Source organism: Gymnodraco acuticeps, unplaced genomic scaffold, assembly GCF_902827175.1.
Source record: "Gymnodraco acuticeps unplaced genomic scaffold, fGymAcu1.1, whole genome shotgun sequence".
NCBI lineage: Eukaryota > Metazoa > Chordata > Actinopteri > Perciformes > Bathydraconidae > Gymnodraco > Gymnodraco acuticeps.
This window is the reverse complement of record NW_022990094.1, coordinates 191,193-211,904: the sequence shown is the minus strand read 5'-3', so window position 1 is coordinate 211,904 and position 20,712 is coordinate 191,193. Positions and strand designations below refer to the sequence as shown.

The 20,712-nt window shown below is 42.8% G+C and overlaps 2 protein-coding genes across 3 annotated transcripts; one reads left to right on the top strand and one right to left on the bottom strand.

Moving 5' to 3' along the window:
* The first annotated feature begins 4,665 nt into the window (after nucleotides 1–4,665).
* On the top strand, nucleotides 4,666–9,125 carry LOC117546217 (neurofilament heavy polypeptide-like). The gene is made up of 4 exons (XM_034216367.1): nucleotides 4,666–5,518; nucleotides 6,678–6,877; nucleotides 6,989–7,113; nucleotides 7,203–9,125. Exons 1-4 carry the CDS (start codon nucleotides 4,768–4,770, stop codon nucleotides 8,494–8,496), a joined length of 2,370 nt encoding a protein of 789 aa, XP_034072258.1. The 5' UTR covers nucleotides 4,666–4,767; the 3' UTR covers nucleotides 8,497–9,125.
* Nucleotides 9,126–10,480: 1,355 nt separating this feature from the next.
* thoc5 (THO complex 5) lies at nucleotides 10,481–20,683 on the bottom strand. 2 transcript variants are annotated; one of them, XM_034216368.1, is made up of 20 exons: nucleotides 20,554–20,683; nucleotides 20,191–20,292; nucleotides 19,081–19,224; nucleotides 18,301–18,414; nucleotides 17,851–17,948; nucleotides 17,313–17,459; nucleotides 17,100–17,214; nucleotides 16,181–16,313; nucleotides 16,007–16,084; nucleotides 15,851–15,894; nucleotides 14,070–14,169; nucleotides 13,247–13,355; nucleotides 12,019–12,120; nucleotides 11,830–11,926; nucleotides 11,634–11,745; nucleotides 11,441–11,544; nucleotides 11,270–11,357; nucleotides 11,059–11,174; nucleotides 10,768–10,958; nucleotides 10,481–10,681 (listed from the first exon to the last, which is right to left on the bottom strand). In XM_034216368.1, exons 1-20 carry the CDS (start codon nucleotides 20,602–20,604, stop codon nucleotides 10,618–10,620), a joined length of 2,109 nt encoding a protein of 702 aa, XP_034072259.1. In that variant the 5' UTR covers nucleotides 20,605–20,683; the 3' UTR covers nucleotides 10,481–10,617. The 2 variants fall into 2 exon arrangements, with proteins under 2 accessions (XP_034072259.1, XP_034072260.1); XM_034216369.1 differs by having other exon boundaries at nucleotides 20,191–20,288; nucleotides 20,554–20,673.
* Nucleotides 20,684–20,712: the final 29 nt, after the last annotated feature.

Genomic DNA, 20,712 nt, shown 5'->3' with positions numbered 1-20,712 from the left:
TCCAGCAGGTGGTGCTGCTGCAGCGCCAACAACACTTGTGTTCTAGAAACTTCAATTTTAGGATTTGTTTTTTTACAGCCATCAACCTGAAGTGTTTCTGCTGTTTATGTGTGTTTATTAGCTCTATAATCAACAAAATAAGCAAACAGATATAGACATGATTGCACATCTTTTATATATTCAGGTTTAAAGCAAGTGAACATAAGCCAAGGCCGTAATTGTATTGGTGCTGTGTCATCCTTGAGCCTGCCAGGATGGCCATTTTTCTAGTTGTCCTTACCAAGGTGACTCCCTCTTTTCTCACCCATTTCCACTCCCCTCACCCATCTATCATCCCTCCATCAATGCATCGTCTTGTTCCCTGTTGTCTGCAACCTCCATAGCTTCATTACAATCTTCCAGCTATTCCCTTCTTTCATTGTCTTAAATCACAGAAAACTCTAAATATATCATCATGGAAAAACATCCACTGCTTCACTCTCAAAGACTTGCAGATGCACAGGCATGCACACACAAACACAAAAGATGACTTTATGTCTGATTCGACACATATTTTTCCTCCTAGGGTTTCACTTCTCTTGTGGCATTTTTCCATTTCTTTCCATGCATTAAAGTGCAAGGTCATCAAATGGCTGAAGCCTCCCATCTCATTGGATGCTGTCCCTCTGACAATGTCATTCACATGGCAGGAATTCAAACTTTCACAAGAAAGGTTTGACAAATAATGTAACTGCGACAAATCCACCCCTGGCAGCAGCAGGGGCGGATCTACCGGGGTGGCATGGGGTGGCAACTGCCACCCTAAACAATAGCCTTGCCACCCCAGCTGCCACCCCAGTTGGCATCTTTGTTTTGAAAGAAAAGTTGTGGCTCATCGGACATTTATGAGAGAAAATCTCTAATGTCCGAGTGCAAATGAATGCAGCACAAGATGCACGTCATGTAACCCCTCCCCCGGTCCTGGCGCGAGAGTGGAAATATGATGGCTAATTCACTTGAACGGGGGGACGGCGCAAAACGAGAAGCCTTTCGGACCCAAGCACTGAAGGAATGAGGTAGTTGCGGTCTCCAATGACAGAGAAGAGAATGTCAAGTTTGGCTGTACTCAGCATTGAATCAAAACGCACTACAGCTGTTGATCTTAATAAGTTTGTGAGGCGTTTTGCTGAACAAAATACTAATCGCCGCATTCAGCTGTAATAGACATGCCAACTTGATGCTCTGCTCACGGATGACTCGATGAGAATAACAAACTGTTAAGATGATGACCTTGTATGCGTGTATATATTTTTTTCTTTGAGGGGGTCTGCCCCCAAAAAACAGTTTTAAGTCCTGAGAAAGTCAAATAAGACGGTGTGTAAAACTACACTGCCCAGCCAACAGAAAGTAACCACTTTGATTTAACTAGGCCAGTAGGTAAGGACCTTCCACTGGATAATAACTGCAGCGATGTTTTAGCTGAATACACGTTTTTTAACCCTAACTGATGCAGTTAGTCACTTCTTTAATGTTTGTTCTTTCTGATGTAAAGTCAAGGTTGTAACTGTATATCAATAATGATATAATTACTTGTTTTTCAAATTTGAAGGAGGGTGAGCAAGCATCATTAACTCCTCCAAAAAATATAGTTTATTCAATAATAAATGAATATGTGAATCATAACAGTTCTTCACTATATCTGTAAAGCGTCTTTGAGCACCTGTAAAAACGCTAACAAATTAAATCTATTATTATTATTATTATTATTTATTAACAGTGATTGACAGCTGATAGGAATAATATGATTGTTAATAGTATCATAGTCATTCAGACAAACATCGATGAGACAGTTCATTAATGTACTTATTGCAGCAGTCTGCATAGATTTGGTTCCCCTGCTGGTCTAAGAGTGAAACAAACTCATTCAGTTATTGTTCAGTTAAAATTCATTAAATTACGTCTGCCACCTTGTAAGGCTTTACTGATGTGCCACAATAATATCACCTATGTGATTGAGTTAAAATATTAATATTGTCGCTTTCCAAGTTAACATTGATTGTAGGGGTGTAACGGTTCACAAACATTTCGGTTCGGTGTACCTCAGTTTTTAGGTCACGGTTCGGTTCGGTACGTTTTCGGTACAGCAGAAAAAATTATCACAAAACATTAAAAACATTTTTTTTATTATTATTAAACTGTGACTAATGTATTCAAATAAATACAAAATATAGTAAAATAAACATTAATGTGCAGCATTTCGATGAACTGAAATAATCTGTATTTGAACTGTACTGCACCTAAGCAGCCAGCTTGACATTAGGACTTGCTTGTCATTGTATTTTCATGTTGTTTTAAAGAAAGATGAACTTGTCCACATTGCTTGCTGAAAGGGCAGATCTGCTGGCACTAACAATGTCTCCTGCTGTGGAGAACACCCTCTCTAGGGACAGAGGTAGCAGATACAGCCAGGTAGCGCTTTGCTAACATGGCAACATAAGGATATTTGGCGTTTGTAATAGCTTTGGCTTGGTCTGAACTTTTTACGAGTGGTGGAGGCTTACATGCTAGTGGGAGTTGGGTTTGCACTTCAGTCTTTTTTCTTTTGGTACCGGTGATATTCACATTCGGGTGATGCCTTTTCAAATGAGTGTGATGTATTGCCAGCCGCGTAACCAATGTTAGTTGAACAATGCCGACAAACAGCTTTGGTTCGGTCCACCTGTCTTTGTCCGTCATCCTTGTACGTAACTGCGAAATCAAAATGTTCCCAAACCGGAGACTTCAATGATGCTGGAGGATTTTCGAGCTCAACTTTATCTGCGTTCGCCATTTAGACAGTTCCTCAAATTACTGACTACATTTGAACGCATCCCTGTGACCAGCTCTCATAGTATGCCTCTCGTCTAATGAAATGACTTGGTCGCTCTATGATATAGATTACTTCCAGAAAGTTGTTCATGTTCTCAATTTTTTACGTTTAACGCTATATTCGTTCGGTACACACGTGTACCGAACCGAAGGGCCCGTACCGAATAATTTCAGTACGGGTACGTGTACCGTTACACCCCAATTGATTGATATGATTGCGATTTAAATCAGCATATACTTCTGTCAGGGGATGCCACCCCTCAAAATCTCCTGCCACCCTCTTGCCACCCCATGAATATTTGTCTAGATCCGCCCCTGGGCAGCAGTGAAGTGCAGATTGTGTTTCATTTGTGAGGAAGCCAAAATCTGCCTGTTCTGCTGGATTTAACAGCGCCCAAACACCTTGGTCATTATAATGAGTTATACCACTGACCATCACTGATACTAAAACATCCAATTAAAGCCGAAATGTTCTAACACAGAATGATTACAAAAAATGTAGAATTTAGCTACTAACAGTTAAATAATACTGAATAAGGGGCAACATGAGCCATCGTGGAGAAGAGATCCTTATAACACCACAACTGAATTCTGCCTACTCTGTTCCATTATCCTCATCTTTAAAACATGAAGCTAGGGAGGGGCTGCATGTTATTTCTGTCCTGCATGACCCTCAGCCACCGTAAACATGTGACATTTTATGCAAAACACTCTGACTGTGTGTTTCACATATAAGAAAACCACACGTTTTATATAACGCATTTGAATACGTTTAAGAAAAAGGCTGATCAACTGGTGTTCAACTTTGATAAGATTACAGGACCTTAAACAGACAAGGTTGCTGGAGGACACGCCTTTTGTGTCACACAGTCCCCTGGGTGTCATTGGGCTGACAAACACACATGTTCCGGGATGAAGAAAATGCTGATAGAGAGAAATTAGTGTGTGCTGAACCGTCTCAAGGGAAACGCTCACAGTTATCCCTGCTTCTTAAATGCATGCAGTCTAAACTCACTCACCCTCAGTTTGAGTAATCAATACGTTCTATACGTGCTCCTCAGAACTGGTCCTTTTCTGAGAGCAGACATCCCTTCAGCAAAATGTGTGTGTGTGTGTGTGTGTGTGTTAGTGCTGAATCACTGTAGCTCAGTGTGTGGTGTGCATGAACTACAATGCTTGGATTCTTATACAAGGCTGCCATGTTTGGTCTGCAAACACATCTGCACAACTGGAGATGATTTCATTTTTAGAAACAGAAAGAAGCAGCAACAAAAGTAATATTTAAACTAAAAGGGGGAATAAACCTGTGTATGTGTGTGTGCGTGTGAGTTAAGAGGGGAAAAGAAAAAAGAGATTCTGTCAATGGCCCAGCAGTCCCAGGGGGGTGGCGTGGATCTGCAAACTCACACTGCAGCACTACAGCTGGAGCATCAGCAGAACACACTGCACACTCACACTATCAGTTCACACATACTTCAGCCCAGGAATATAAATGTATTAAAATGTATAAAAAGCTTGCAAAAGTAGACTTGAATATAGATATAAAAATCACCCAAATCCAAATATATTAGTTAATATTTACCACAAATGATTCATTTCCCCCCCATGTATTTTCACGCACTCAAGCTTTAGGGTGTACAATAATGAGAGAAGCTTGAACACATTTTATATCCCTTTAAATCAGTATTTAGATGTGTTGCTTTGATAAATTACACCTCGTTAACACCTTAAATAATAAAACTCATCAACAAGGTGCTACACTGATGCGGGCGAATATTTTCCTGCGCAGCCATACTTTTCTGGGGAACAGATATCTCTTTAAACAGAGTGTGTGTCCTGGTGCTGACTTGAGAGTTTTCCCTCCCTCCTATAAAAGCGCAGCGCTCTCGCTCCTCTGCAGTCACATCTCATCCAGCCAAGATGAGTTTCACAGCAGAGCACCACCTCTACGGCCCGTCCTCGTACCGCAAGGCTCGGCCCTCCTCAGGGTCCTCCAGCGGCTTCCACTCCCAGCGCCGCCGCCTCACCTACAACCAGCCGCCCGCCGCAGACAGCCAGGACAACTTCGGCGGAGACATGACTCACAGGAACGAGAAGGAGATCCTGCAGACTCTCAATGACAGGTTCGCCGGCTACATCGACAAGGTGCGCAACCTGGAAATGCACAACCGCAACTTGGAGGCAGAAGCCGAAGCTCTGCGGCAGAACCAGGCCGGGCGCAGCTCGGTTGGAGAGCACTACGAGCGAGAGCTGGGCGACCTTAGGGGTCTCCTGCAGCAGCTGACGGGGGAGAAAGCCCGCGCTGCCCTGGAGCACGACCACCTGGATGAAGACATCCAGCACCTGCAGGCCCGGCTCGAGGAAGAGGCGCGAACCCGGGAGGAGATGGATGCTGCCGCGCGCACCATGAAAAAGTATGGGGAAGAGTGCCGCTTGACGCGTACGGAGCTGGACAAGAAGCTTCGCGCCCTGGAGGAGGAGGGCGTTTTCCTGAAAAAGAACCACGAGGAAGAAGTGGCGGAGCTTCTCGAGCAGATTCACGGTGCGCAGGTGAGCTTTGACATGCGGGACACGATGAAGAGTGACGTGACCGGCGCACTGCGAGAGATCCGCGCGCAGCTGGACGTCCATGCATCCAAGAACTCAACACAAGCCGAAGAATGGTTTAAAGGTGAGTAGAGTGAAAACGGAAAGTCAAAGTGTTAGTTTAGTTAAAGAAGAGAAAACTATTACGTGAGCTTTAAATGCGAATCATAGTGTTTTTCTCTTTTCAGGAGCTTGCAGTATAGTGCAGACATCAGGTTTGCAAGGATTACTATTTTGTTTTAAATATTAACATATCAACAATACAACTATGAAGCAAACGGGTCCTTGATAAGCGTTAGACCAAACCAAATTCCCAGATTGCAAATCCATTTTCTACTAAATGGAGAGGTTTAATAAGAGAATCAAGTCAGATATCCTGAATATAAAATGCAGAAATGTAACCCCGGTAATAATATGACTTGCAGTTTGAATGGTTATCCTCTATGGGTGCATCGCTGCCGCAGAGTGATTTCTACTTAAGGCAGGCACTGCAGGAGAGAGATGGCACAAAGAGAGGAGACTATGATTCATTTGCTCTCTCACAGTGGGTAACAGTGGGTGTGCTGCTGCTTCCCCCAATCTGCACTATGTGTTTCTCTCACCCTGAACCTCTACAAATAGAATAGCCACTTCAAGGTCACTGTTTGTGGTAGGAGAACACGAATAATACTGCTCCATCACTCTAGTCATCCTTTATGATGTCGTGACTGGAGCTCTCCAAAGACATGGAAGTAAGCTAGTATTTAGATATGATGGAGAGATGATAGATGAAGACACATGCAAGGAAATGCAGCATCAGGTCCACACAGCACTTCTGACCTTTTGTGGTATACTGTGCAAATAGACAGTCGACAGCTTTACAGGCCATGCAGGTTTTCTCTTAACTGCATGTCACAGAATGATTTATAGATCCACCCTTGCTGCACATCTACATGCTGACGTGATAGAACAAGTGAAAGGTGTAAACAGAATGACCTTCCCTGTGAGGTCCGGCTGACTGCAGCACTGTGGTTCTTTCATGCTTGGAGGAGGGAGGGAGCTGAGTCAGATGGAAACTGCCAAGGTTACTCAGTAGAAACTCCCTGAGGACGGGTTAAATGTCTCAGGACCAAGATTAACAAAAAAAGACAAAACTATGAATAATTCAGAATTTCTCTAAACTCCAGCAGATCACTTTATACTGTGTTTGCACCAATGGAAGGACACAGCAAATGTGATTTCTGAATTGTGTTCAATCTCTGCAGTGCGCATGAACCGTCTGTCTGACGCTGCTCGCACCAACCATGATGCAATTCGTGGAAGCCAGGAAGAGATTGGAGAGTACCGCCGTCAGCTCCAGAGCCGCACCATCGAGCTGGAGACTCTTCGGGGAACCAAGGACTCCCTGGAGAGGCAGCGTATGGAGTGTGAAGACAGACACCACGATGACCTCAACTCCCTACAGGCATGACATCCACACACACATCTCATTTATCCCCAAAAAGGGAAACACACATGCATTGCACATTTCCTTTTATAACATCTGCATCATATTTGATTTGTTTTCTTTTTGCAGGAAACCATTAATCACCTGGACAATGAGCTGAAAACCACTAAATGGGAGATGGCCAGCCAGCTGAAGGACTACCAGGAGCTGCTGAATGTGAAGATGGCTCTAGATGTTGAGATTGCTGCTTATAGGTTGGTCACGATTTCAAACCACACATAATTAAATTGATTCTTTAGTTATTTACCTTTTCCCTGACTACGTGTTGTTGTCTTTTAAACAGGAAGTTACTGGAGGGAGAGGAGAATCGCTTTGTTTCAGGAGCAGGTCCCTACTCTTACATCGAGAGCAGAATCTCTTCCCACTTGAAGATGAAAGCAGAGGAAATCTCAGATACAGTCATCGTGGAGGAGCAGACCGATGAGACCCAGGTGACAGAGGTCACAGAGGAGGCAGATGAGGATGAAGAGGAGGGAGAAGAGGAAGAAAAAGACGAGGAAACCAAAGAAGATGAGGAAGAAGGAGAGGGAGAAGATAAGGACGAGGAAGGAGAGGGAGAAGAAGACAAGGAGGAAGATAAGGAAGAAGAAGGGAAGGGAGAGGAAGACGAGGCAGATGAGGAAGAAGATAAGTCAACATCTCCAGAAAAGAAGGGATCTCCTCAGCCTAAATCACCAGTATCCAAATCACCAGCACCCAAATCCCCGGCTAAGTCCCCTGCAGTGAAATCCCCCGCAGGAGCAGAGTCAAAGTCACCTGAGTCCAAATCCCCTGAATCCAAGTCTCCTCGTCCCTCAACCCCTGAACTGAAGTCCCCAGAAAAAGAGAAGGCCGAGCCCGCCGCCACTAAAGAAACCCCAGAAGAGGGGAAGAAAGAGGAGAAGCCTCAGCCTGTCAAGGAGGAAAAGAAGGAGAAAGAAGAGCCCGTGAAGGAAGAGAAGAAGGAAGAGAAGAAGCAAGAGCCCAAGGAGAAAGAGCCCGAGAAGGAAGAGAAGAAGCAAGAGCCCAAGGAGAAAGAGCCCAAGGAGAAAGAGCCCGAGAAGGAAGAGAAGAAGGAAGAGCCCAAGGAGAAAGAGCCCGAGAAGGAAGAGAAGAAGCAAGAGCCCAAGAAGGAAGAGCCCAAGAAGGAAGAGCCCAAGAAGGAAGAGCCCAAGAAGGAAGAGCCCAAGAAGGAAGAGCCCAAGAAGGAAGAGCCCAAGAAGGAAGAGCCCAAGGAGAAAGAGCCCGAGAAGGCCGATAAACCTGATGCTAAGAAAGAGAGCAAGGCAGAGGACGCTTCAAAACCTGCAGATGCCAGCAAGCCCTCAGAGGACAAGCCCACGTCTGAGCCTAAAGAGAGCGCTCCCCCCACCAAGGAGGAGAAACCCGCTGCTCCTAAATCTGAGAAGACCGAGCCCGAGACAAAGCCTGCACCTAAAGCCGAACCCGAGAAAACAGACAGCAAGAAAGACGAGAAGAAGCCCGAGGCTAAAAAGGAGGCTGGTAAAGATGAGAGCAAGGAAGTGAAGGATGAAGGGAAGCAGGAGAAATCCTCTGGCACCGAGGTAAAGGACAAGGAGGAGAAAGTGAAGAAGTAAAACTGATAAGCTGTGATTGAAGGCACAAAGGGAGGAGGAAGTGGAGATGCCAAAGAACTATGAGAAGTGAAGGAAGGCAGGGTAAAGAGCAGGAGTAAGAAGCTTGATGCTCCCAGCTGTTCAGATGGACGCCTTAATGTCCAAAGTAAAGCAGGTTATGGTATAAGCAATAGTGAGTTCTGTAGCAAATAACCCCCAGCACCCTGAGTATGGCCATTACCCCCTCCCCTGAGCTTCTGATGTATGACTGTAGTGAATGCTCTAAACTCTTTATCTGAATGTGACAACTAAATAACAAGTGCATTTAAAATGAATCCCGCTGAGGGGAACTTGCTGAGATATAAAAAAAAATTCAAGTGAGAGATTGTGACAGATATTATATATATATATATAAACAAGTATATTTAAAGAGATACAAATGTCTATATTATATTTACACATACTTCAGTAAGAAAAACTTGAATTTATGCTTGATGTGCACCTTGCTGCTGCTGCTTCTCCTGACAGGTGAACTGCAGCGTCTCACTTCTCTGGTCTGCAATGCTAGGACAATGATGACTATGTGTTATGTATGAACTGCTGAGAATATGCAATATGAAACAGATAAATAAAGAATAATATCAAACACAGAAGGCGTTTGGGAGATTGTCTTTACATTGCATGCAAAACAGAGTCAATTGCACGCTGACCCTCAAGTGAGGATTCGTGAAGGAGAAGTGTCAAGAGTAATCAAGGTGTGAGGCTTTAAAGGGTAAATGCTGCCAGTGACTGCACTGCATTGCGGACAATGAGAGGGGGAGCTGTACCCCACCAAAGCAGACACCGCACCCTTTCTCACATCCCATAGACCACGCTCATGTATAAATCAGGAGCGGTGATGCTTGCCTGCACGAAACACATTCAATTTAGCCTCTTACTTCCACTCCTGCCTCCTCACTGCAAAGAGGAAAGTCCACACACTGAAGCTGTGGTTCAAAATAACCATAAACACAAGTCAATATCTTTAATATCACGAGTACGGTTAAGATTAATAAGGATCAGGCCTTTTTGAATTTGAAAACAATACAACATTTGTCATTATCCGGTTATGCATTAAAGTAGTATTTGAGCTATTCATAGATTTTAAACGTTGATATTGTCTGTAGCTGCCTATCCATTAGGATGAGTAGAGCAGCAGCTTCAAAAACCCACCCATCTTTTTTTATAGATACATTTATTGACATTGGTCACACGGCTAACTCAGGAAGATTTGTTCAACCTGGCAGGGCTTTAGTGTTTTCTTCACCTCCAATGTTTGTATCACGTAATGACACACTAATCATTTTGAGTATATCCAAATATAAGAGTTATTTTACCCTTAAATATTGAAATGGAAATGTTCCCATGCAACAATGTGTGCCTTAATAGAAGTACATGAGCCAACATCGTTTATTTCTTTTGTTCCCATGGTTCCCATATAAGGAGGAGTACCAGATTGCACCACCTTCTACACCATTGAAGATGCTCATGAATGAAAACAGCGGCTTTGTCTTCTTCTACATACACCCACATATCTGAGGGATTACTGTCTGGATTTGGATGCATCCCAATGGAATTGGATGGATATTTTAGCTCCTCTAGACTGCTGCTAGCTAATCATAACATGTGAGTATTCCTTGATTGAAATGGCTCCAGTATCCAGAATAACCTGTTTTTTCTCAGTTAAATAATGCAGGATTATAAATGAAAGGTCCAAAGCTAACTTTGGACATTTCATTTATACTTTGCTGACTGCAAAATATACCAAATATCATATTCCTTGGATTTAAATCTCTGGGGAAATGAAGCAGCGAAGGAACCACAACGGCATAATAATCGGAGTGCAGACGTCGCCTATAAATAGAGCCGCACGGAGAGGTGAGTAGGAGAGGAAGGAAGAGGGATGGAAAAGAGAATTTAGATTACACAGCAAAGCACTGTTTTAAATAGACCAGATACACACTCATTCAAGAAAATAACACAGATTTTATTTCCAAACATGTAAAATGACTTTTAAAAATGTATACTTTCTGGAGCCACAAAAAGGTAAGCATACAGGAGTTACATTTGTAAAGTACAGCACTGAGAATCATATGGACAAATCTAGCGGTGACTGAAGAAGCCCTGAGGGTGGTTGTACTTGAACGGCTTCAGACGATTTGGACCCCTGAGGAAGAGAGTGACATGTCAGCGATACAGTTTATTCACATACAGATACATTTTGTGAGCTGATGGCTTCTTGTGACCGTGTACCTGACGGTGCGCAGGCACATCTTTTCTCTGGGAAACTCTAGTGGTCCCTCCACACTGTCATCTTGACCTTCAGTCTCCAAATAAACATCCAGGCAGACACAGAGGCGTGAAATCTGATTGGTCAGGAGCTGGTGTCCCGGGCGGGGCCCCTGCAGTTCATTTTTGAACACATTGATCTCGCTCTCCATGGCCTGAAAAAAGCAAAGATGAGACTGAAATATCTGGACGTAAAGTGAGATGGCGCAACAACAGAGAACAACCTAAGTGATCAATATTGACAAATGCTCATACTCGAAGGTTGTCATCTGTGCGTCCGGTGCGCTCTCCCTTCCAGCTGAGGGAGAGGGAGAAGAGGGGGGAGATTTCTGGGTAACGGGGACTCAGCACCAAGGCGGCCTGGAGACGAGCTGAGAGGAGAAAGATAAGGGCAGGATTGTTATAAGAAACAAATAAAAAATATAGTTATTGAAATGGCCAATTCTAGCATTAGTGTTAAAGTTACCTGTGCCTCTTTCCACCACAGACATAAAGTACAGATCTGACTCCTTTGCCAGCCCAGCATCAGACACATGACGAGTATATGGCAGCTCCTACCGACCAAGAGAAATATCACAGTAAGACAAGGTGACCGGTAATTTAAAATATCAATGCATATGTGGTGATGTGTGTATACCATGTACTCCTGCTGAGTGATGGTGGTCCAGCGGGATAAACGGGAGATGATCTTGGCAGGAAAGAGGTGCTGACACTCACTGGAGACCGGGATGATGCTGTGCTCTGAGGGCAGGTGCACAAATAAACTCAGTCAAAATGTCATATCTCCTCTTCAGCACTATTTGTTCTTTGATGGTTAACATGAATTGTACCTAAAGAGCCAAACTGTTTGTGCAAAGCCAAGCGAGCCTGCAGCCGTCCCCTCAGCAGCTTCATGGTGTTCTCCATGTGGCTGGCACTCAGAGAACTGCCCACACTCACACCCTGGAGAGACATGAGCATAGAGGAATATGACGAGGCTGTAACCCACGGAAACTGCTGCACAACAGGGATCATTTCAACACACACCTCTGAGGAGTCTTTAGGGAAATGTAGTCCTCCCAGACTCTGAACCCACATGTAGGGATGGCCCAGCTCCTCCACATAATCAGCAAAGGTAACAATCCTGAAAGGAAATGTTGAGTTATTTTCTTAAATTCAAAAAGGTAGGATTCTCCATACATCTTCTAATTTCCTTTAATAACTTCACATCCTCACCCGACTTTATCAAACTGGTAGCGATTCGCTGGATTGGGTGTTTCTTTGCCCTGGTCGCTGCTGTAGAGACAGCTGAGTAGAGTGTCTGATTTCAGCAGGTCCCTGTAGAGGAAGACATCATTAGACATTCAGTGACACAGATAGGTAGGCAGGGTGCTTTGAGCGGTATTTCAGGTGTTTCAAAAGTACTTTCACACCGGAGTACTTTTCCCTTTTAGTTCCGATAGTTCCTGGGATTTTGCGTTCACACCAAAAAGAGAATTTAGTTCATGAGAACTTTTCCGCACTTTTCAGTTCCTGCTAGACAGCAGGGACTTTCCTGGGGAGAAAAAAGTTCCAATTTCTGATTGGCTGGGCGAATTGCAAACCACGGCCCATAAAATTCGGAAAACTTTTGTATTTGCTGGAATTAGCATTATTAGCATTAGTCCCGCGCACCAACGGAGAGAGAATAACTTATGGCAACACAAAAAAAAACATGGGAGCGGTGGAGTGATGAGGAGGTGTCGGCGTTCTGGCGATTTACTCGGAAGCCAGTCCCCAACTCCGGGGACTTCCGGCCGGGGACTTCGGGTGGCAGTGTTTGTGGCCTGCCAGTAAACCCAAAGCAGAAGAAGAAGTGACGTCAGCGGCTTCATTTGCGTTATCTTCCCTCAGGGAACTTATTCCGGTGTGAACGCAATCTGCTCTTAGTTCCATGGGGGAACTAAGTACGGCAAATTACTTGGTGTGAAAGCGGCTAAAGTGGGGTTTTATTAGATACAAGTATAGTCAGTGTATAACCTACAGAAGATGATACAGTATGGAGAAACAGGCAGGAGTTACGGCCCGGGACGTGTTTTTTGCCAATCAAGACAGCAGTAGACCATAAACCTTTGTGCTGCTGTTTTGGTTAATGGAGTCTGGTGGCTTTTATAAGAGAGCATAGATAACGGCTTAAGGCTTCTAAGGTCTTTGATGTCAAGGTAAAGCGTTGAAGATATTCCAAAAATAGCAAGACGCTGATGTTTATCGATGTACATTTTGCTGCTGCATCATCCACGGCAGTGCATTGCTTTACTCCTGTGCCAGAACTCCATTATGTTTCTCCAAACTGGGGCTGTGCTGATTGCCATCTACTGTAGGTAATAGACTATGGCCAAGTACTTCATATAACCTCACTTTAAACGATCTGAAACTATCTCTTTAAGGCTACACACACACACACACACAACACAGACACACAGACCCTGCGCTGATGGCCGAGTTGAGGTCTGTTGAGGTGGAGACCTTGGCCTTGACAGTCGTAATGTTCAGATTCATCAGGTAGTAGAAGTGGAGATGGAGGATGCTGCCATCTGTGGAGACATAATAGATAACACATGGTGAGGAACTAATCCATTACTAGCTCATTGCTGCTGCCCCCCCCCCTCCTCTTTTCATTACTCCTCCCAGTGAACGTCCCCCAGGGTTTACTTCACACTGCAGCGCATCGGAGCAATAACAGGGTGTGGTCACGACGGCAGCTAGCAGCACTCGGGGGATACATATACAATGCTGATGGTCAACCTTCACACTCCCCCTCCCTGCAGTCACTGTGAACTCTGAGGCACTCTGTCATTCACTGAAACCTGCGCTGCTCTCTTTTCGCCTTTACTGCAGCAAATTGACTGCTGCAGCTGGCACCAGTGAAGAAAAAGGGGCAGGGGGAAGACACTAGAAACACAAGCAGAGGTTAGAGAACGACCGGTGATGAGAAAATATGCTTACAGCATGTTGTAGGTGCTGCAGACTCAAAATGCTGCAAGCATCTCTCTCCCCTCTCTCCCCTCCTTTAGGTAGAGTTACGCCTGCAATGCAGATCTCCCTGTAATCTGTCACTATTCCTCTTATTGCCAGCAGAGGGAACACAAGGGTCAAGTGGTGTCATAACATCATGCTGGCAGACCAGGTCAGCTTACTTTCTTTCACTTACTATTCGTTAGGTTTAGAGTTCCATCTGGCTGGAATGCACAGACCTAGCTGGTGCAGACTTTAATAATTGAAGTCAACATGAATGTAGAATGAGTTACCTTTACACTTGAGGTCTAAGCAGAGCGACAGAGGGTGCCTTTTCAGCATCTCCTTTCTTTTGTCATCCAGCTGGCCCCCTGTAGTTGGCCTTCTTCTCTTCTGTCGATAAGAAACAAAGGAAACAAGAGATGAAGCGAAACAAATAAAAAAAACATTGCATGTTCGACAAGTAAAGATTGAAAAGGAAGCAGGAGTTGCAGACGTGTCCTTGTACTTATCTCTGACAGACATTTAAATAGGTCTTTAAGAAAAGATGTATTCACTTTACTAGACATTCCATCAGACCAACTGACAACAAAATGAGCAGAATTTAAGGCGAGACACCCCAGGTGAATAGGGTAATTTTTTTAACTTTAAGGTGTCAGCTAGACATTTCTCCAGTTAATTACTTACAATAAGGCAATTGTCTTTTGTATTACAAGTTTTCTGAAATAGCATGTTTAAATATGCAAATTACCCATTATACCATTAAATATGCACATATTTTAACACATTTCAGGAATCGAAATCTGAACTTTGGATATAGCCAGATTCAAAATTCTTGTTTCATTTTGTAGTCATATTAGTATCTAAGGCTTTTACAGAAGGGATATTGGATATCTCTTTTTATCACTCCATAAATCAGAAAATACTGTCAACGGCCCTAAAATATCCATTTTCGCCATGTTTTTAGGTATACAATGTTGTATAATTCAGGCTATGAATGATATATGAGCAAACCCTTCTGTAAAAGCCTTCATAATATTGATAGGAATATAACTGGAAGGTTTGGTGTATCTACGTGCAACTGAAGTTGAAATTTCGAACTCAGAGTAGGAGAAAAAACTCATTTTGAGAAAACGACCTTTAAAGATTGCAGTGAGGCGCTAGCTAAACCCTCCTGTTCTTTGGATGACAGCTTGCGCCTCGACGCACTCCGTGAAGGTATTTCATGTTCAGGGTCAATTTTTTTTTATAACCTTGCTTCGTGCAAGTGACAATTGTTGTCGTCTTCTCTGTGAACGTTTTTTTCGCCGTTCTTTTGGCATTTTGAGATTTCAATTTCTAGCGGAAAGCTAACCAGGAAGTGTTTTAGCACACCACGTGACGCATCTGAACGAATCACGTTGTCAGAAATTGACACCAGCCAATGAGATTTTGTTTCTTGGTTTAAGACCCCTTTGTGCTTTCACGATTGGTTGCTGATACAAAGGAAATGACCATATTTGGATCCGATGAGATTGTGCAGGAGAGACTCAGCTTTCCAGCGATACCTCTGTTGACATGGTGCACACAGCGGTCGCGGTACTTTATGTTACGTTAGAATGCTAACTTTTGGTGAATTTAGGAGAAATCTACAGACGCAAATAGACAAACTATAGTAAAATAAACACTTAAATGTGTATTTTGTACGTTTTCCTTCCAAAAGCCTGAAAGAAAACATGTTATGGAATCAAAATAGCACAAAATCTCAAAATTGACCAGTACTTGAAAAACGATGTTTTTGCCTGCCGTGTCTCGCCTTAAGCGAATGCGCTTGTGCGGGGTGGGCTCAGGTTACAGTCATCTAGCCATTCTTGGTAAATATTTCCCAGAACCCCCTAGCTGACACTTGTAGGGATGCAGGAGGCAATCGATAGCTGCCGCTACCCGACCCCCCTGAACGCATCGTGTAGCAGCTTAGGCTTCAGGGACAGTTTGTGTCTGTTGCAAAGACGAGTGCATTAACAAATAGTTTAATCCTCGGACCTGAGGGTCCCAGTGTGTGTGTTTTGGGAGTAAAGCAGAGGGTAAAACGTACCGTCTTTTCTTGCTCCTCCTCTGCATCTGAGTCACTCTCGTCATCTGTGTGAAACCAGAACACATCTTTAAATGGGGTTTTGTTTTTGTTGGAGATGCCACAATGATTTGTTTGATATGTGCGGTATGTCTAATTTTGGTAAAGCCGTGTTTGTACCCTGGGAATCTTCTGGCGGTTTGGACAGGGCCTTGGCCTCATCCACATCACCACTGATGGAGACACTCAGGTTCTTGTCTGTCATGGAAACAAAATACATCAGTGAAAAGTAGGCCTTCATTTATATAGAAAATGTTACATTACATTCTTAAACATTTTCTACGGACTACTTACCACAGGCTTGGCCATAGGCGTTGGCCTGAACAAACAGCACATAGAGGGCTGGAGGCAGGTGGCGGGCGACCTCTGTCTGTATCTGAGCCTGTTCAAACGGCATGGCAAGGTACTCCTGCACGGGGAGAGAGGCCTGGGCAAGGAGGGAGAACATACATTGTGTTATCATCCAGAGGATCAGTTCATGGTACAGCAGATAGGATTGTCACCTCAACAAAGAGGTCAGTCAATATCATAATGATATGAACAACACATGTTCAAAATAATGCTCCAAGCCATTCTTACTGAAACAAAACCAGTTACTTCCAGACTGCAAGGAAAAGTGAAATCAGATCTGTTTTTTGTTTACAAATCCATGGTAACAGTACAAATGCAATCTGATCTTTTCAAATCGTCTTGATACCATGTGGTCAGACAAAGCTCTCATTGTTTACAATGCAACCAAAGAATAAGCAATACATGGATATTCATGAGGCTTTTATTTAACTCGAAGATTGGCATTTTTCACAATTCCGCGTATGCTGAATTAATATAAAAAAACTTGACACCCTAACATTTTGAAATAATTCTGTATCAGGGAGGCCACTGAAGCCATAATGTAAACACTTTTCTTTCTTTTTCCTCATCCTCGTTATCATCTGCTGGCTTCGACTGCAAATCGACTTAGAAATGAAACCGTAAAAGCTGACCACGCTGGCATCTATTTTTACAACATTGTATAGCATGACTTCTTTGGTTTTTGTACATGTGGGTCGAATCAGCTGCCTGACTCGTTCAAACAGAAAACTGATATTGGCTACATTTCAAAGTCATGTGACCAATAAAAAAAAGGGCAGATTTGAGCAATAAGGCTTGCAGTGTGAACGTAGCAGTAGTGTGTTGAAACATTTATATTATAGCAACTAAACAGATGTAATACCTGCATGATGGCATTGAGTCCAGGCTGCAGGCTCGTCAGATGTTCCTTCTTCACCTCGATGCTCTTCTGGATCTTCTCCTTCGTGGACTGGCACTCCTTGTATTTTTCTGCCAACCTGTATAAAAGCACAATCCTTCACTAGCTGCTCTGTGCCCCCCCTGCATCAGGTTTCATTTACACCACAGCATGCGGCACAGGGACAGGTATGCATACCTCTTCCTCTGTTCAAGCTCCCAGTCCAGTCGGGCCAGTGTGAGTTGGTGGGGATCGTTTTTTGTGAGGTGAGGCCTGGAAATCTCGTCTGGCGCTTCCTGGTAAAACTCTGACTCAGACACCAAGTCGATCTCTTCATGCTTTGACCTGGATCACAGAAAGGGATGTTAGGGAAAGGTACGACAGCAATATAAAAAAGTGTATCATTATTACCAATGTAGAAGTCTCTGTGACTTTTTTAAATATCAGCGTCAACTGTATAAAGTATTCACAAGTTATATTTGACTCCACAGGTGAGTAATTCATTTGACTTACATTCTGACTGATCATAAACGCACATTTGACAGAAAGGGGGTGACTTTATTTGTATGGGTTGATGTGTATGTTATTAGAAGACATTTTGTTCTAATCTTGATTCAAAGTGCTGAATAAGGCTGCTTTCTTTGTTACTTCTTTTATAGAATGATTGATAGCAGAGTAGATTTTCATTGTGCGTGGTTTTAAGCTGTTCTTATTGAATTATTTATTTTGAACGTACTTGAACTCCAGACACTTGCTGATCTCCTTCTGAAGATGCATGACTTCATAGAGCAGGTTCTGTAACTGAAGGTGCAGCACATCCACTTTCTGCTTTGCCTGAGGGAAGAAGAGATGGTTACGGTTGGTTTGTAAACACTCTTCAAGTGCCAGGTCAAACAATATGCCAAGAAGATTTAATAAAAACAATCATCAATATACATGATCTGAACTGGATCTAAATATTCTAAACAAAAACAGGTGATAAAGTGTTTTCGGCTCAGTGGCAGACACTGCGGTTTGGTATTTCAAGTAGAAAAAGTACTTGGTGTTCAACTTCCTGATCAGCACAAAAAGGTGTTGAGGCAGCACTTTTTTCAGCAAATAAATGAAATCCAGTAAACTTAATATAAGCTGGAATATATTTGAATATCTCATTGTTGGAAAGGATTTGAGGGCTGTGTATATTTACATCGTGTGTTTGGTCTCTGCCTCTCTTTAGTCGCATATGAGCCAGGCGGTTGAGTTTTTTCAGATTCATGAAGTGGATGCATCCCTGCATACGTCTCTGCTCGACCTCAGCACTCTGAGGACAGACACAACCAGTTAGACTTCATTATTAAAGAGGTGAACAAACAAAATCAACATTGGCTTGGATCATATATACAATGCTATGAGAATAATCATGATATTCATGTGCTTTAACTTCCCCTAACTCTTGGCCAATATCCCATAACGTATAAAAAGATCTTCGCTTAGGAATAACAGTCCCATTATTTTTAAAACATATTTATCACTGTCAGTATTTATATTACATGTTACTAAAAAAACACCAGTGCCGTAATTAATACGACCAAGGATTCTTTTACAATTGTTTTGTTTATTATTACTATTATTATTATAACCATGTACCTGTTTTAAAAATCATTACCTCATTCTGTTAAGTAAACAACTATCCAAAGAAAATTGTAAATTCTAGATTAGGTGTTTCTCACCTCTCCTGCATAATCTATTTAGTTATTGTTATGTCTTTGCTTTAATCCCCTTATTTTAGCTAAGCTAAACCTAAGAGGTGATGTAATCGGTTCACCAATTCTACAAACTGTATGTATAACGTTTCTGCTGTAGAGGACTGATATCACCTTGAAGAGTTCAACTATTGTGTAATCGGACATCTCTACAATATTACTGAAAAATACAGAGTAATGACAGAGGCGATTAAATGTGTGAATCTTAAAAATGTGATTCTTACCCCTTCCTTTGCTCCATTAGCCTTGAGCTCCTGGATCTCACTCATCATTGTGGCCAAACCCTCACATGACTCTTTGTACTGCAGGAAGTCCTGCTCAGGGTCCCTGCTGTCCAGCTCCACCTCCTCATTGTACACACGCACATCCTGGGGGAAAAACAAACATCAATATATACAGTTTATCAAACCACTATCAGTAACGCTTCAACCTGAGCCCACCTTTGTTTTGGTGCTGTAAGAAGTCAGAGTACTGGGTCCATTTACAAAAGCTGGGATTCTTAGGTCGCTGAACTTGACTCAAATATTGATAACTTAAAAGGTCACTCTCATAAATGAATCACCTGGTTTTCTGGTTGGTTACAACATAATGACGAAGAGCAAATGGATGCACACCCAATCTAATATGTGCTCCCATATTTCATGGGATAAAGAGTTCCTTTGTATTAATCATAAAAGCAGATCATATTACGTCTAGGCATTTCTAAAACACAGCCATATTTCTGTTAATGGTTGTGAAAACAGTTGAATGTTGTCCATGTTGAATTTCAAACCAAACTAATGCTCGACTGTTTTGAATGTGATATCTTGGCTACATTTCTAAATGATACCTTATAAATAGATACTATTATATCTTACTTATCATACTTTATAGTTCCCACATTGGGAAATTAGTTGTGTTACAGCAGCAGTGTGGCAATAACATATTTAAAAAGGTGGAATAAAGTATAATCATTATAAAAATAAAAACAATTAACAGCAAATGTAAAGATATCTACTGTAGACATATATCAAAACAAAATATAAAATATTCTTGATACATTAAACTGGACCAAAAAACTGCAGCAACAGAAGTATAGACGTATACTACGGTAGCAGAAACACATAGGATAGTATATAAATGACAGATGTGCAAGGTAGCTGTTGTGCAAATTGTTCATGGTTATAGAGAGGGAGAAACTTTAACTATGGACAGCGAGTTCTCTGCCAGCCAGGAGGTGTATTTATTCTGACAACAGAGGACTTTGACCCCAGTCTTCCTGCTTGTGGCCCTCCGTACACACTGCGGCCCCTCCTCCCGGTGTGACCTACCCTATTATACATCCATGGACCTACCTGCTGCTCCGCTTCTCGACCTCGCTTCATCTCTGGGGTTCCTCCTTCACTGCGGACCACCTTTGACTTTCGCTTCTTCAGGGCGTCCGACGACATGACTGACTGGTCAAAGAGGGGAAAACATATTGACAAAAAACAATATAATAGAGATAAACCAAAATAACTTAAATTGGTTATAGTAAGCGCCAACTATACTTCTCTATTAGCAGCCTAGCAAATGTTAGCATGTTAGCTCAGTGGTTCTTACTAGCTTATTTGCTAACAATGTTAGCTTGTTGGCTCATAAAGGCATGTTGCCAGTAACGGGTTAAGAAAAGTGAATAAACTGCTAGTTTGACGGGATATTTATCAATAGGAACATACCTCCAATATGCAAAAAACCCTGATATCCTTAAATCGTGCGAAAATGGGCATGTAACGTTACAGGATACTTTGTTTAGCCGCTAAGCAAAGAGCTGAAGATTGACGGAAGCCCTGTCGTGCCAAAAACACAATCCGGATATCGACCGGAACACTGCCCCC